The sequence below is a fragment of the Equus asinus genome, chromosome 1, assembly GCF_041296235.1.
Source record: "Equus asinus isolate D_3611 breed Donkey chromosome 1, EquAss-T2T_v2, whole genome shotgun sequence".
NCBI lineage: Eukaryota > Metazoa > Chordata > Mammalia > Perissodactyla > Equidae > Equus > Equus asinus.
This window is the reverse complement of record NC_091790.1, coordinates 91039965-91056905: the sequence shown is the minus strand read 5'-3', so window position 1 is coordinate 91056905 and position 16941 is coordinate 91039965. Positions and strand designations below refer to the sequence as shown.

Sequence of the window (16941 nt, the reverse complement as noted above, 5' to 3'; positions counted from 1 at the left end):
AACCTCTCATGTTCATGGACTGAAAGTTAATATTGTTAAAATGTCCCTATTATCCTAACTGATCTACAAATTCAATGCAAACTCTATAAAAATTCTAATAGTATTTTTCACAGAAACAGAAGAAAATTCTAAAGTTCATATGGAACTACAAAAGACCCAGAATAGCCAAAGAAGTTTTGAGAAGAACAAAGCTGGAGCCATCATGCTTACTAATTTCAAAGTATATTACAAAGATGTAGTAATCAAAGCAGTATGGTGCTGGCATAAAAACAGGCACATAGACCAATGGAACAGAATAGAGAACCTAGAAATAAACCCATGCACAAATGGTTAATTAACCCTTGACAAAGGCACCAAGAACCTACAATGGGAAAAGATCATCTCTCCAATAAATAGTGTTGGGGAAACTAAATATCTACATGCAAAAGAATGAAACTGGATCCCTATCTTCGACTACTCTAAAAAATTACCTCAAAGTGGATAAAAAACTTAAATGTGAGACTTGAAACCATAAAACTCCCAGAAGAAAACATAGAGAAAGAGCTCCTTGACATGGGTCTTGGCAATGATTTTTTGGCTGTGACACATAAAGCTCAGGCAACAAAAGCAAAAATAAACAGGTGGGACTACATCAAACTAACGTTTCTGTACTGCGAGGAAAACAATCAACAAAATGAAAAGGCAACTTAGAGAATGGGAGAAAATATTTGCAAACCATGTATCTGCTAAGGGGTCGGTATGCAAAATATATGAAGAACTTATACAACTCAATAGCAAAAAATAAATAATACAATTTACAAATGGGCAAAGCATCTGGGTGGACATTTTTCCAAAGAAGGCATACAACTAGCTTACAGGTGCGTGAAAAAGTGCTCAATGTCACTAATTATCAGGGAAATGCAAGTTAAAACCACACTGACATATCACACCTGTTAGGGTGGCTTTTATCAAAAAGAGAAGATAGGTGTTGGAGAGGATGTGGAGAAAAGGGAACCCTTGTGCACTGTTAATGGGAAGGTAAATTGGTATAGCCATTATGGAAAACAGTTTAGAGGGTCCTCAAAAATTAAAAGTAGAGCTACCATTTATGATCCAGCAATCTCTCTTCTGCATGTAGCCAAAGGAAACGAAATCAATATCTTGAAGAGGTATTTGCACTCCCATGTTCATTGTGGCATTATTCACAATAGCCAAGGTAAGGAAATAACCTGTGTCCATAGATGGTTGAATGGATAAAGATGATATGGGGTGTATATACACACACACACATAGATGTGTATATATGTATATACATATAGATACACACATATAGATACATTTATATGTGTGTATACAGCTGCGTATTTCAGCCATGAGAAAGAACAAAGTCCTCTCTTTTGCCACAACATGGATGGTCCCAGAGGACGTTATGCTAAGTGACATAAACCAGACAGAGAAAGACAAATACTGTATGATCTCACATAGATATGGAATCTAAAAAAAAAAAAAAAAATCGAACTCGTAAAGAGTAGAATGGTGATTACCAGGGATTGTGGAGTGGGGGACATGGGGAGGTGCTCATCAAAGGGTACACGCCTTCAATTATAGGACATACAGGTTCTGTAGATTTAACGTACAGAATGCTGACCATAATTCCTAATATTGTATTGTATACTTGAAATTTGCTAAGAGAGTAGATGTAAAGTGATAGATGTATTAATTAACCCCATTGTGCTATTCTTAAATCAATTTTTTTGGGTTTTTTTCTTGTGCTGGGAAAGAGTCCCCCTGAGCTAACATCTGTTACCAATCTTCTTCTTTTTTATTTTTCCTCCCCAAAGCCCCAGTACATAGTTGTTCTAGGTCTTCTATGTGAGCTGCTCTCATTGTGGTATTCTTTTCAGTGTTTAAATATACCAGATCATCCTGTTATACATTTTAAATATATACAGTTTTGTCAGTTATACCTCAATAATACTGGGAAAAAGCAAACAATAAACTAATATAAAGAGACCATTAAAAAAACAAAACAGGAAATCCCAGTGCTACTTTTAAACTATTTCAGAGGATAGGAAAATGAGGATACTTCCCATTATTTTATGAAGCAAAGATAATACTGGTACAAAAACTGATCAAGATCTACCCAAAACGTACCTCAGCTCAGTCTCACTTATAATTATTAATTTTGATAGTTATAATGCTATTTTGGCTTATAGGAAAGTGTTCATATATTTTAGATTTTCATACTGAAGTATTCAGGGGCAGAACGTCATGATGACCGTTCTTTCAAAAATATACTTTACCTGTCATCATTTACGTTAAAATACTTAGACATTGAATATATATAACTGTAAGTTTTTAGGTTCACAGGTTGACCAGATCATCATCCTATTTTTAGGGGTTTCGAAGTCAATCATGAAGTACTTATTTATAAACTTTTTACAGTGATTATTATGTTTGAAATTTGTAGATATTTAACTTTAACTTGTTTTCTATATGCTTACAATTTAAAGTTTTTGAATATAGAAAACACTTGAGATCATAAATGAATCATATGGAAGGATTTTTTTTCAGGGCTTACAAATATGCTACTTTTACATCTGTTTGACTCAACGTCTTTGAAGAAATGGACAATAACAAAAGAAGGACTTCTCAAAAAAAATATAGGTGTTGGGGCTGGCCCCGTGGCCAAGTGGTTAAGTTCGCGCGCTCCGCTGCAGGCTGCCCAGTGTTTCGTCGGTTCGAATCCTGGGCGCGGACATGGCACTGCTCGTCAGACCACGCTGAGGCAGCGTCCCACATGCCACAACTAGAGGAACCCACAACGAAGAATACACAGCTATGTACCGGGGGGCTTTGGGGAGAAAAAGGAAAAAATAAAATCTTAAAAAAAAATATATATAGGTGTTAAGAATTAACTTGAAAGGGAGATGGAATACTCTAAATAGGAGAAGTAAAGAGAGAAGACGCTGCATAGTTTGGGAAATTTAAGAAGCAAAATGAAAAATAGTAAAAGTGAGAATAGGATATTAGACAAAGACCAGAATATTAGAAAACCTCAATTCAAACATTAATAAATGTGCTTTTTTTTGGTCTTTTCACCATTCTATCATTTCTTTCAATACCTTTCCCTATAATATACTTTATTAAGTATGTATTTATGCAGATTCATTTTTTACTTAGCTGTCATATTGACCTCTTGAACCCAGGAATTATAGCATGCTTCTTTCAGAAGCCTGTAGATTTCAGAAGCCTCCACAGATTTTCAGGAAAAGACCCTTTTCTGGTTCACTTGAATATCTGGATCTGTTCTTTAATCTAAAATAGGAAAGTTGGATAGGTGATAAACTATATCTTCTATGTTCATTAACTTACTCTGTGTCACGTGGCTGTTCCACAAATGGTGAGTTGACTCACTGGTTGGTTGGTCATTTGGATGGATTGATTACTAAAGAAAATTGAAAAATTATGAGAAATGGAAAAATTGGAATGAAGAAGGCATAAAATTCAGAAAAGTCATCATTTAATTTGCAATAAGATAAGAGGAAATGATTATATGAGAAGTAAAAAGAGAAGGATCCAAGTTAGCTTAAGATACAAAGAAGAATGAATAAAACCTTGAAATGAATTCAAATTAAATGGGAATGAGTGAGAAGTCGTATATCTTCCCTTGTCTAGGAGATATTGAATCATTGTGTCAGAACAATTAGCAAGACAATATATTTAAACTCATTTTAAGTTTATTCTACCCTGAATTCTCTTTTGCCCCCATTTTTAAGAAATGTGTCATAGGCAGTTTGTTTGATGTTTCCCCTTCAGAAACATAGGGTTTATGTAGAAGAAGGTTTTCGTATAATCATAAAATAATGTCTTAAAGGTAAAAAGGAAAGGTAATGATGTTTTTCTTTTGGGGTGGGGGAATTATTCCAGGCATAGCCCTTCTGTACCTGCAGTTGTATCGGGTCACATGTGACCAGACCTACCTGCTCCGATCCCTGGATTACATAAAGAGGACACTTCGGAATCTGAATGGCCGCAGGGTCACCTTCCTCTGTGGAGATGCTGGGCCCCTTGCTGTAGGAGCTGTGGTCTATCATAAACTCAAAAGTGATTCTGAGTCCCAGGAATGCATCACAAAGTGAGTTTTTAAAACTGGAAATATTTTCTCCAAATTCTCAGTTGAAGGTCTTGCTGTAGAAAGATATTCAAAAAGGAAATAATTTTTTAATTCATCTACTGTTGCAAACAGATCTCTCCAAGAAGTGAAGAGGTTTGTATATGAATTTTGAGCATAATGGTGGTATCATCTGCTCCCTTTCTATCCAGGCATGTGTTTGCCTTAATTTTGTGGGGAGTGAAAAATGTGTTTCTTTGTGTTAATCATTTTTCCTAAGTAATTTTTGATTGCCTTCAATGCATGAAAATTAGCGTATCTGCCTTAGATTTACTGTAACTAAGTGATTCTTAGGTTCAACCTTTAAGTAACTGATTAAATGTGCTAATTATGGAACAGTTAAGAGTGCAAACTTTTATTGCACTTACTGGTTTAGAGTCTTTCTTGAAGAAACAGGAATCAGGGCTCACTCCCAGGGCCTGGTACTTGCTAGTCCCTTAATGTTTGTTGAAGGGTGGAATGATCAAGCTAATTCCCAAGCATTGTCTACATTTTAGTACCATTTTCATTTAGATTGTAAATCACTTTCTTCTAATTTTGGATTTCAAAATTGAATATCTTCTCTTACATGATTTAGAATAAAAATAAAGATAGAAATTTTTAACAGAAAGATGTTTTGTTATTAATTTTGACATCTGTGAGAAAAATTAATGAAGTTTTTGTTGTTTTCTCAGGGGTTTTTTTTGTATTTTATAAAATCAGTTTTAAATTAAAAATAAATAACAAGTAATTCATAAAGTGATGGAGTTACTGTTTCAGGAAGAGAGATTTTAGACGTTCTCTGGGAAAACAGAATTTTTCTTGTTGGGTAGACTTTTGCAGCTCCAGAGAACCATTGTCTGCCGAGATTCAGACCTTCCCGATGAGCTGCTTTACGGACGGGCAGGTTATCTGTATGCCTTGCTCTACCTGAACACGGAGATCGGTCCAGGAACTGTGTGTGAGTCGGCTATTAAAGAGGTATTGTGGGATTACTGATGACTATGGGTCTCCTCTCATCTCTACTGTTAGATCCTATCTGTAGCATTGAGTCATAGTGGTGGCTAGACTCTGCTTCTAGATAGTAGTAATTTCTTAAAGCATCTCATTAATTTAATAAATGGCTCCTGTTTTCCTTTCTAGGAATGTTTTTAAAAAAGCTGTACTTCTCTTAGTTCTATATTAATTCATTTGTTTTTACTGGAACCAAACAAAAGCAACTTCAAAAAGACAGAATGTTTCCCATCCAAGTACTCACCAGGCTCAACTCTGCTTAGCTTTCCAGATCAGATAAGATCGGGTGTGTTCAGGATGGTATGTGGCTGGCCCCACGGCCAAGTGGTTAAGTTTGCGCACTCCGTTTTGGTGACCCAGGGTTTCGCTGGTTCAGATCCTGGGCACAGACATGGCACCACTCATCAAGCCATGCTGAGGCAGCATCCCACATGCCACAACTAGAAGGACCCACAACTAAAAATACGCAACTATGTACTGGGGAGCTTTGGGGAGAAAAAGGAAAATAAAATCTTTAAAAAAAGAACAAAAAAAAAGAATCACCTTAAAAAAAAAGAATGTTCATTTCTCTTTCATGAAATGTCTGAACTAGTAGGCAATCCAGGCAGGTAGGGACCCAGGTTCTTCTGTCTTGTTCTGCCATATCCTAGGGGCTTGCCCTTATCTGCGTGACCAAAGCTAGTTGAACATGTCCAGCCCAGGAGTCTGGTGAGGAAGTGGAAGATAAGCAGCTTCCTTTTTAAGGCCAAGAACTAGAAGTTGCCCACCTCACTTCTGTTCACATCTCACTTCCAAAACTTAATTAAATGACTGTGTGCAGCTGTCTGTAGCTGGATACCCTGCTAAAATTTGGAACACTGTTACCAAAAGTATGAGGGGAGAGTAGATATGAGGAACAATTGGTGTCTTTGCCACTTAGCCATTCCAGATATGAAATTCTTCTTTCAGTCTAACTAAAGTCCTGCACACCACAACAGACCTCATTTCATTAGCATTTTGTAAATAAAGCCTATTCCTCCAGCCTTTCCTGGAAGATGTACCTGCCAGTCTTTTGGGGAAAACATTGCAGCTAAAAAGCAACTAAGTAGGATGGTTTTTATAGGAATTTTTTTCTAGATTCTAGTAAACTGTTCATACAAAGAATTTTTCACTTCTTGGTTCAGCTTCATAATGTCCTTTTCTACTCTGAGATTATCTTCTGATTTCTCTCTGCCTGTATTAATTTATAAAATAAAGATAACAGTGTTAGCCACTAACTGCTTAAAGATTTTTAGATTATCTGTCATCTGTCTACACACACACACACATACACACATGAAGACATTTGTTAGTGTTGTTTGACTAAAACAATAAAGGTAAGTTTTTCAGACTTCTGCTGTCTCATTATCTCTGTAGGTAGTCAGTGCTATTATTGAATCGGGCAAGATCTTGTCAAGGGAAGAAAAGAAGACTGAGCGCTGTCCCCTCTTATATCAGTGGCACAGGAAGCAGTATGTTGGAGCAGCCCATGGCATGGCTGGAATCTACTACATGTTAATGCAGGTAGGTAAGAATACTGTGAAATACTAACATGGTGACCAAATTATAAAATATTAGATCAAATAGGAAAGGGGAACTGAAATTTTAGCACAAACCAAGCAGGCTGAAATAAAATAAGGATCCTACTTTGAATCATGGATACTTAAGTGCTGCGTTATGAACCCAAGCAGTGAACTGCTGATAGCACATTCTGTATGCAGTTTTATACCACATTAGCTGTCTGGTGCCCCCGCTTTTCTTCTGTCCATGTCCTCCTGCTGATTGAAGTAGTTACTGTTTTAATAGGGGGAAACATGTATATATTCTACTTTGTGAATTTTCTTTATACAGTCATGTGTTGCTTAACGATGGGAATATATTCTGAGAAATGTGTCATTAAGCGATTTTGTTGTTGTGTGAACATCATAGAGTATACTTACACAAACCTAGATGGTATAGCCTACTACACACCTAGGCTATATGGTGCTGATCTTATGGGACTATCATTGTACATGTGGTCCATTGTTGACTGAAACGTCATTATGCAGTGCATAACTGTAGTGGAGACACACGTTTCTAAAATAACCAGAGTTCCATGTCTCATTTAAAAATGGCACTGTTGTTCTGTACAGTTGGTAGATTGTGTGTATTTTTCCAAGAAAAATGTTTTAACAGTGACTTTTGACCCTTTTTTTTTTTAAGTGATAATACCCTTAAGGGAAACATAATCATATGAGAACCACGCCAATAAAAATAACCTAATTTAGATTTAGATGTTTAGGTTAATTTTGTTAAATATGAGGGGTTTCCTTGAGAGAAACACAAATCATGAAGTTTTCCCCTTATCTGCTTTTAAAGTGAAAAACATGGAAACCTATTTAGTAAGGCTTCTATTTGGAAGTTGATGTCAGTTTTCTTTTGATGATCACTAAGCAGTGGTATGCTAGAGCTGGCTCACAAGAGCAGTTGTGCACAGTTCTTCCCTGTCCTGTGTCTGCTGCCAGTCTGGCAGAGCAGTAGAGCAGCAGTGTGACGGTGCAGCAGTGCAGCTCCTCCAAGTCCCACGGTATGGTTTCATTTGAAAGGCTGTCAGAACAATATACACAGAAACATAAAATATCACTTAAAAACAACTCTACTTTCCTGATAGCAGAATAAAGACAATTCTTCTCTTGAAAATCACCTCAAAACAGCAAAGAAAAGAGAACTAGCCCTGATGGCGTTGTGGTTTAAGTTCAGTATGCTGCACTTCGGCAGCCTGGGTTCAGTTCCTGGGTGTGGAACCGCACCACTCGTCTGTCAGTAGCCATGTTGTGGCAGTGGCTCACATAGAAGAACTAGAAGGACTTAGAACTAAAATATGCAACCATGTATTGGGGCTTTGGGGAGAAAAAACAACAACAAAGAAAAAAAACAGAAACCCAACTTTTTTGATGAAATTAGGAGACATCTGGAACCCCATTCTACAAATATTTAGACTGAGAATAGATGAAAGAATGGCAGAGGAAGATCACACATCGATGCCTGAAGAGGAGGTTGCCAATAAGCAGCAAGCCAGTTTGTCCTGCAAAACACTGGAAGGCAGGAATTTAAAGTGCCATGTACTATTGAAGGTGCTGCCAGACATGTGTTCATATAGGGGTGAGGTCTGGGCAGCAGGAGGGCTTCCTAGAAAATCTTTACCAGATCAGTTGTACTGCTGTTAGTAAGTCCACCCTGCACAGTGAAGTGACTGACTATTCCTCCCCTAACTCCTGCTGGAGACGAAAGGAAATGGTCTGGAGGAATTAAACCAGCGGTTTTAACTCAAGAAAGCCAGGTGTAGAGGACAGTGGAACTGAAGCATAGAACTAGGGTTTGCATGAATGTCCACATGGTAAATGGTGAGACCTCCCTGCTACCACAACCAGCCTCATGCACCACCAGTTTTCTCTCACCCCAAGCAGCGTTGCCACCTTCACTTCAGATAGGGGATTGAAGTCTCTTGTTTTGGAGAAACAGCTCAGATAAAAGATTTAAAGGTATGTAGGCATTTGAAACTCCCCATTTAAAAAAGTTAGCTAGCTATCTGTGATAGTTAATGTTATGTGTTAACATGCAGGGCCACAGTGCCCAGATATTTAGTCAAACATTATTATAGATGTTTCTGTGAAGGTAGTTTGGGTGAGATTTACATTTAAATGGGTAGACTTTTAGTAACATAATTTGCCGTCCGTAATATGGGTGGGCTTTGTCCACTTGTCCAATCAGTTGAAGGCCTCTCCTGAGCAAGAGGGACTTCTCCAGCACATCATGGCCTTTGGACTTCGTCTGCAACATTGAAAGAGTTGAAACCAAAAAAAGGTCTTCTGGGTCTTTAATAACTAGATAATTGAATTAATTCTAGTTTCATGTGCTCAATATTCTAGTAATTGATGCTTTATTATATTAGCCACAATACAGAGGTTTTGGAAAAATTAATGAAATGTTTTATTTTTATTTGTTTGTTTAAAGCCAGCAGCAAAAGTGGACCAAGAAATCTTAACAGAAATGGTGAAACCTAGTATTGATTATATGCGCCACAAAAGATTCCGATCTGGGAATTATCCTTCATCATTAAGCAATGAAACAGATCGACTGGTCCATTGGTGCCATGGTGCCCCGGGTGTCATCCACATGCTTATGCAAGCTTACAAGGTCAGTACTTCAGTGTGGATCACAGGCATCCCATGTTCAGAGATGTCGTTTTCACCACCAAGTTTTGGTTTGATTTTGGCAAACATACTTGATTGCAAACTAAAAACCTTTTAGAATTAATGGTTTTACAAAATAAATAGAAATTCTCAGTATTTCACTATTCATCACCACTGTAGTTAGTGCTATAAGTGTATGTGTGTGTGTTTAAAAGGGTTATGTTCTATGTAAAAGAAAACCTAGCTGACAGCAGAGTAATGATTTTTATTCTAATGAGTCTTCATTAAGGCAGTTGGCAGTATTAGAACCAAAATGCTTTTTTGTTTGACTTGATATCATTTTATTTTCTTGCTTAAATAAGCCTTTATTGCTGGATTATCATTATTATTATTCAAAAGCTTTTGAATTTGTGTTTAAAATTGTTATAAAATTATTCCCAAGAGATAGGTGTGGCATTCAAATTTTTACACATACAGGGTATTACAGGCACTGTAATTCACTAACTAGGCACTGCCTTCACTAACTGATTCTAGTAGACTCTAGATAGATTTGGGCTCAATATTAAGAATACTGTTGATTTCTCTCCTGGACTAAGATTTGTTATGTAAGTTGAAAGCAAACAATGCTTCTTTTGTAATTCTATTTTTCTTTTAATGCATCTTTTTTTTTGGTTTTTACTTTTTGGTTTTTTTGAGGAAGGTTAGCTCTGAGCTAACATCTGCTGCCAGTCCTCCTCTTTTTTGCTAAGGAAGACTGGCCCTGAGCTAACATCTGTGCCCATCATCTTCTACTTTATATATCAGATGCCTGCCACAGTACGGCTTGACAAGTGGTGTGTAGGTCCACATCCAGGATCCGAACCAGCAAACCCCGGGCCACCAAAGCAGAATGTGCGAACTTAACCACTGTGCCACCTGGCCGGCCCCTAATGCATCTTTATTTGTAATATTTGATGTTGGAGATTGTTGCTCATATATCAAAGTATACAACTGTAACCACAAGGAGAGGTGTTTTGGCAAAGTCTCTTAGTTTTGCAGAAATAGATGGACTTAATGGAGCAGAATTCAGATTCTACCTGAAAATAACAAAAGAACATCCCTGAATCACTTTTATTTTCTCTTTGTGACTGACTATAGTAAATTATTTTTTTAAATTGTGGGGAATTATCTCATGATTTAGGCTAATTTCTCAAAATTTTTTTAGTTCTTCTACAACAATAGAACCAAAAATATTCGAATAGTATAAAAGTCAGGTATGAGCATCAAGAAAATCGCTCAGAAAGTTATGATATTTGGTGAGAGCAAAGCACTCTTTGGAAAATCAGAAGAACTTAGTGATTCATCTTCTTAACACTACCTCAGCTTTTAACTTAAAACAGAATTCTGTTTGAATCACTGCTTCCCCTTTTTTGAGCTTTAGAACGATTGTTGTAGCTTCAGTGACATAGACATAAGTCTGTAATATTATAAATATCCAACCATAATATCTGAACATACTATTGGCAGTACAAACCAAGGACCCTTTGATGTTCGAAACAGGTGTGACTTTGCTGAAACGTCAAAGCTTCTGCTTGTCAGACTCCTTTTCCCCTCTCACTTTAAAGAGGATCAGCTATAGAGCTGAGCATTCCTGGTGGCTGATAATGGGGGTAGTTGGCTTTTGGGGGTCTTCTCCCCAGCCCACACCCCCACTCTAGCAGCTGAGCCTTGTGGTCAGTAAGCAGGTGATCAGGAGCCCTTCATCCTGGGCGGGTCTATTTCCATTAGCCCTGTCGACAGTCGCCTCCATCTGTTTCCACTACTGCTGTTAAAGCTCTGCTGCTGACAGGGTCACAGATGTGTCAGACCAGCTACTGCCTCCAGGGCTTCTGCTCACAATACCATATAATGCCTTTCCCTGCCCAGCTGATTCCAAAACAGAAATTTCTCTCTTCTAGAAAGCATGGAGCCAAAGACATTAACATCCCATACTTAATCACTAAAATTTAATTCTGTTTACGTCAAGATTCTCAAACATGAAGAAGGGAAGGAATATCAGAATCCTTTGGGGCAGAAGGCATCAATGGTAATTTTAAAAAGCATATATAGTTTTACAATTGGAAGTAAAAGTATGTCGTCAAAGTATCTAAGTCAGTGAGTGGAGTGTGGAATTTGTGTTTGGCCAGGGCAGGGGGCAGGGCTGGGGGTGGAGGTGCAAAGCTAGAGAAACACAGCTCTAGACTATATTCTCTTGTTATTGTTCACTCAACTTAAGAGGGTCTGCATTCATCGAAGCTATGTTTTAAAGTTAGGAAGTATTTAAATTTTATGTAATAACAAGCTTTCGTTTCTCATGCTGGCATACAAAGTCATAAGTTCTTCAGGAATGCTTATGAAGGCATAAGGTTTTCAAGTATTTGAAAAAAATAGTGATATCTTTCACAAATAAAACTATAAATTGAGTCCAGATTCACTAAATTTGTTTTCCTTTCCTGTAGATGCTAATCGTGTATCAGTGTTCAGAATACTCTTCTTTGTATGAACATGTATTATTTGTTAACTTAAAATTATATAGTGTTTCAGATGGTCTTGGGGAATATGTTAAGGTTTTTTTGAGGAAGATTAGCCCTGTGCTAACATCTGCTGCCAATCCTCCTCTTTTTGCTGAGGAAGACTGGCCCTGAGCTAACATCCATGTCCATCTTCCTCTATTTTATGTGGAATGCTGCCACAGTGTGGCTTGACAAGTGGTGCATAGGTCTGCACCCAGGATCTGAACTAGCAAACCCTAGGCCTCTGAAGCAGAACGTGGGAACTTAACCGCTGCGTCACAGGGCAAGCCCCCCAAAAATGTCAAGATTTTAACAATATTCTGTACTATATTAAGAATTTTGTTAAATGCAAATGATTTTCTAACAAATTACACTTGTGGACCCCATAGCTGGAAGGTATTTTGATGGGTAGTTACAATCAGCTCTTGATTATCTGACAATAAATTATAGGTAGTGGTGACACACACATTCTGCCTTCCTCTAACCACACATTTGGGCCCTAGGGCATTAGCAGTTTGCATAGATTCAGCCACTATAAACAAATGCTAACAGTGATCAAATGAAATTGTATTTAGAAAGGTAAATATGCTGCCCAAGAAAACCATATAAGTCCTCCCAACATGCTATCAATGTAGTCCTTTGATTCTGTGCATTTTCAATGTCTGAAACAGCCATCCCATCCCCCTCGTGCACCCACAAGCCTACTCTGAAGATCTCAGAACAGAGCTGTTAGAAATGCGTCCTGGTGGTCAACTTTTGACTGCACGTCAGAAAATATTTTCATATAAATTATGTTCCAAAAGCTCATTTGTGAGTTGGTTATTTGAAACATGGCATGTCTTTCTAGGGGTATGTGTCAGAATCGCCTGGAGAGAATATTTCAAACTATATTTTCATTCCTTCTTCCAAGTATTCTTATTCCTTTCTAAGACTAAGCATCATTTATATAACTAAACCACAGTTTATCCACTTGTTTCTCAGTTGTTTCTGGTTTTTTACTATTATGACTAAGCTGCTATGAACATTCTTACACAGGTGTTTTTGTAGACATATGTTTTTATTTCTTTTGGGCCAATACCTAGGAATGGAATTGCTGCATCAGAGGGTAGGTGTATATTTAGTTTTGTAAGAAACTGACAGACCTTTTCTCAGAGTGGTTGTACCATTTTACGTTTCATCAACAAGTTACGAGAGTTCTGGTTGCTCTGCATCTTTGCCAACACTTGGTGTTAAAAGTCTTTTTAATTTTATTCTGGTGGGTATTTCATCATGGTTTTAATTTGCGTCTGCCTGGTGATTAATGCTGTTAGCAGTTTTGCTTGTGTTTATGCGTCATTTTTCTGTTTTCCTTTGTCAACTGTTCATATCTTTTACTCACATTGTTTTATGCTTTTTTGTTTGTTTTTATTACTGAGTTGTAAGAATTCTTCATGTGTTCTAGTATTAGCAGTTGTATGTTTTGCAAATAATTTCTCCCAGTCTGTGGCTGGCCTAATCATATTCTTTATGGTATCTTTTGATGAATAGAGTTTTTAATTCTCATAAAGTCTATTTTATCAGTTTGTTTTTTTTTAAAGCTTGGCACCTGAGCTAACAACTGTTGCCAATCTTCTTTTTCTTTTCTTTTTTTCTCCCCAAATCCCCCCCAGTATGTAGTTGTATCCTTTAGTTGTGGGTCCTTCTAGCTGTGGGATGCCGCCTCAACATGGCCTGATGAGTGGTGCCATGTCCACGCCCAGGATCCAAACCGGCAAAACCTTGGGCCTCCAAAGCGGAGCACGTAAACTTAACCACTCAGCCTCGGGTCCGGCCCCTATTTTATCAGTTTTTAAAAGGGTTAATTACTTTCTGTATCTTGTCTAAGAAATTTTACTTACCCTCAGGTTATACAGATAATATTCTCCTACAAGCTTCATGGATTTAGATTTTACACTTAGAACTATGATCTGTCTCAAACTGAGGTTTGTTCCTACATGAGGTAAGGAGTGAGGTTCTTTTTTTCAACCATAGAGATATCTCATTGTTCCCACATCATTTGTTAGAAGGCCTTTTATTTACCCCATTTGATTGATTTGATGCCTTTGTCAAAAATCAGATGACCTGGGGCTGGCCCTGTGGCCGAGTGGTTAAGTTCATCTCCACTTAGGCGGCCCAGGGTTTCACCACTTCGGATCCTGGGCATGGATCTGGCACTGCTCGTCAAACCATGTTGAGGTGGCATCCCACATGCCACAACTAGAAGAACCTACAACTAGAGTATACAAGTCTGTGCTGGGGGGCTTTGGGGAGAAGAAGAAGGAAAAAAAAGACTAGCAACAGATGTTAGCTCAGGACCAATCTTTTAAAAAAAAGAAAAAAATGTTCTCTTACTTTAGCATTTTTATCTATCATCATGGCACTATTTTGTTTTGATTACTCTAGCTTTTGTAAGTTTTGAAGTCAAGTAGTTTAGGACTTCCAACTTTGTTCTTTTTCAGAATTGCTTTGAATATTCTAGGTTCTTTGCATTTCCATGTAAATTTTAGAATCAGTTTGTCAACTTCTACAAGAGAGTCCTGTTGGGATTGTGAGTGAGATTGTATTGAATCTATATGTCAACTTTAGTAGAATTGACGTCTTAATATTAAGCCTTTTATCCACAAATATGGTATACCTCTCCATTTATTTACATTTTCTTTCATTTCTGTCAGCAGAATTTTATAGTTTTATATAGATGTCTGTATATTTACAGTGTGTCTCCTTATGGTTGGGACTTGTCTTAACAATCCAGTCTGACACTCTCAGCCTTTAATTTGGAATGTTTAGCTCATATATAGTTAATGTAATTATTTGTATGAGTGGCTTTAGCTCTGCCATCTTTCCATTTGGCTTCTTATGGCTTCGTTTTGGGATTTTTTTCCTCCTCTGTTTTCCTTTCTTGTCATTTTAGGGAGGTAGGAGAGATTAATTGGATATTTTTCTAGAATTCCATTTTAATTTCTCCATTGACTCTTTAACTGTATCTATTTGTACATTTTTTTTCCAGTGGTTGCTATAGGGATTGCAATATACATTCTTAACTTTTCACAATCTATGTAGAGTTAACATTATACCACTTTACATAAAATATAAGAAAGTAGTAAGTGTATAGTTCCTTTTAGTCCAGTTCTTTACACTATATCTCATACATGTCAACAAATCTTATAAAACCCCAATATAATGTTATCATTTTTGCTTTTTAAATAGTCCTGTGTATTTTAAAGAAATTAAGACAAACAGAACATTGGTTTTTGATATTTATTTATGTATTTCCCATTCAGTGTTCTTTATTTCTTCCTGAAGATCAGATTTCTGGTTGGTATTATTCCTATCAGTCTGAAAAACTTCCTTTAGCATTTTTTCTGGTCCAGGTTGGGTGACAACAAATTAACTTTCATTTATCTTAAACTTGTCTTTATTGCACCTCATTCTTTAAAGATATTTTTGCTGGATATAGAATTCTAGATTGACAGTCTTGTTTCCCTTTCAGTCCTTTAAAGATACTGTTCCATTTCTTTCTGGCCTCCCTTGTTTCTGATGAGCGGTTAGTTATTTTTTATCCTGTTCTCTTATATGTAGTGTGTTTTTTTCTGGAAGCTTTCAAGATTTCCTCTTAATTTTTGGTTTTCAGTTCTTTTTTATGTACTGTCAATGAAAATAATCCATAACCAATCTATAAATGAAAATTTGGGTGAGTTTATTCTGAGCTTAAATCTGAGGATTATAACCTGGGGCCTTTCTTCCTGAAGGAAGAAAGGGCACCAAAGAAGTGGGGTGCACAGAGTGGTTATATACCCCCAGAGAGGATGTTTCACATAGGATTGAAATGTCCCTTTTACAATAGTTGCGAGACTGCTCTGTCGGCACAGCAATTGTTGGAAACATCGGGTAGGTCTTCTGTCTCAGTGAACACAGCAGGGTGGCAGTGTGTTGTCTCCAGCTGAGTGGTCACAGGTGAGCTGGGTGGTCATAGGGGAGTGCAGCAATCAGTTCCTAGCCTAAGGAAAAATGCTTATCTCTAAGGAAATGCTAATGTGGGGGGAAGTTGCAGCTTTATCTCAAGGGCCTTTGTTCTGGCCATAGGAAATGTCTAAGCAGATATGCAATGCGTGCTCAATAGCCACAGTCAGGCCCTTTTGGAAAAAACAAAGTCAGGCCGAATTAGGTTTATACCAAATGGCTTCCTCATATACTCCAATATATCCTATTGCTTACCATTTTTATTTGTCAGTACCTATGTGTATCCATTTATATTTATCCTGCTTGAAATCCCTTAAGCCTCTTAAACTTATAATTGTACCTTTCACTACATTTGGTAAATATTTGACCTTTATTTTCTAACAAGCCTCTGAGACTTTTATTTTTCTTTTCTGTAATTCAGATTGGATAATTTCTATTTATCCAGCTTCATGTTCACTAATGATTTCTTCTCTTATGTCTGGTCTATTAAACCTACCCAATAAATTTTTTATTTCACCTATTGATGTTTTTCCATTTCCAGAATACCTGTTTCTTTTTCATACTGCCATTTCCTCTGAGAGTTCCAAACTGTTCATTGATTATCAGATTATCAGTATAGTTTCCTTTTCATTCTTAAAGATGTTTAATAACTGTCTAAAATCCTTGTCTGTTTCATCCTTTGAGTCATCTCAGCATTAGTCCGTTTTGTAACATGAGCAGATAGGTTCAGAGAAGTCACAGTGACGTACTCAAAGTCACATGGTTAGTAGTTGTGGAAGAGGGAATCCAACCCAGTCTTCTGATTCCAGATCCTTTATGTTTTCATCTGCACTCTCTCCAAACTGTTTGTCATGACACTTCCCTGGGAAATTTACCATTTGAGAGAAGTATTATGGATAAACAAACAGATTTTCTGGCCAAGTTATAATCGCTACAATGTGGAGAAGACAAACCTGTGATTAAATCTTGGAGCTTTTTCCCATAATCTTTAAATTCTCAAATGTCTCACTATTAAAAGTAGCCCCACACTGAGAGCATGCATATATATGATGGTAGTGGGGGTGGGGTGGAAGTGCTACTGGTGCAGGTAAAACAA

The 16941-nt window shown here is 37.2% G+C and overlaps 1 protein-coding gene across 9 annotated transcripts in view; it reads left to right on the top strand.

The window, feature by feature from the left end:
* LANCL2 (LanC like glutathione S-transferase 2) overlaps positions 1-16941 on the top strand; it is a 111622-nt gene that overhangs the window by 62597 nt on the left and 32084 nt on the right. For all 9 annotated transcript variants that reach the window (XM_044761325.2, XM_044761324.2, XM_044761326.2 and 6 more), the window contains 4 exons: positions 3910-4117; positions 4966-5113; positions 6542-6688; positions 9158-9340. In XM_044761325.2, the coding sequence (XP_044617260.1) occupies positions 3910-4117; positions 4966-5113; positions 6542-6688; positions 9158-9340 (686 nt within the window). The remainder of the gene's footprint in view (positions 1-3909; positions 4118-4965; positions 5114-6541; positions 6689-9157; positions 9341-16941) is intronic.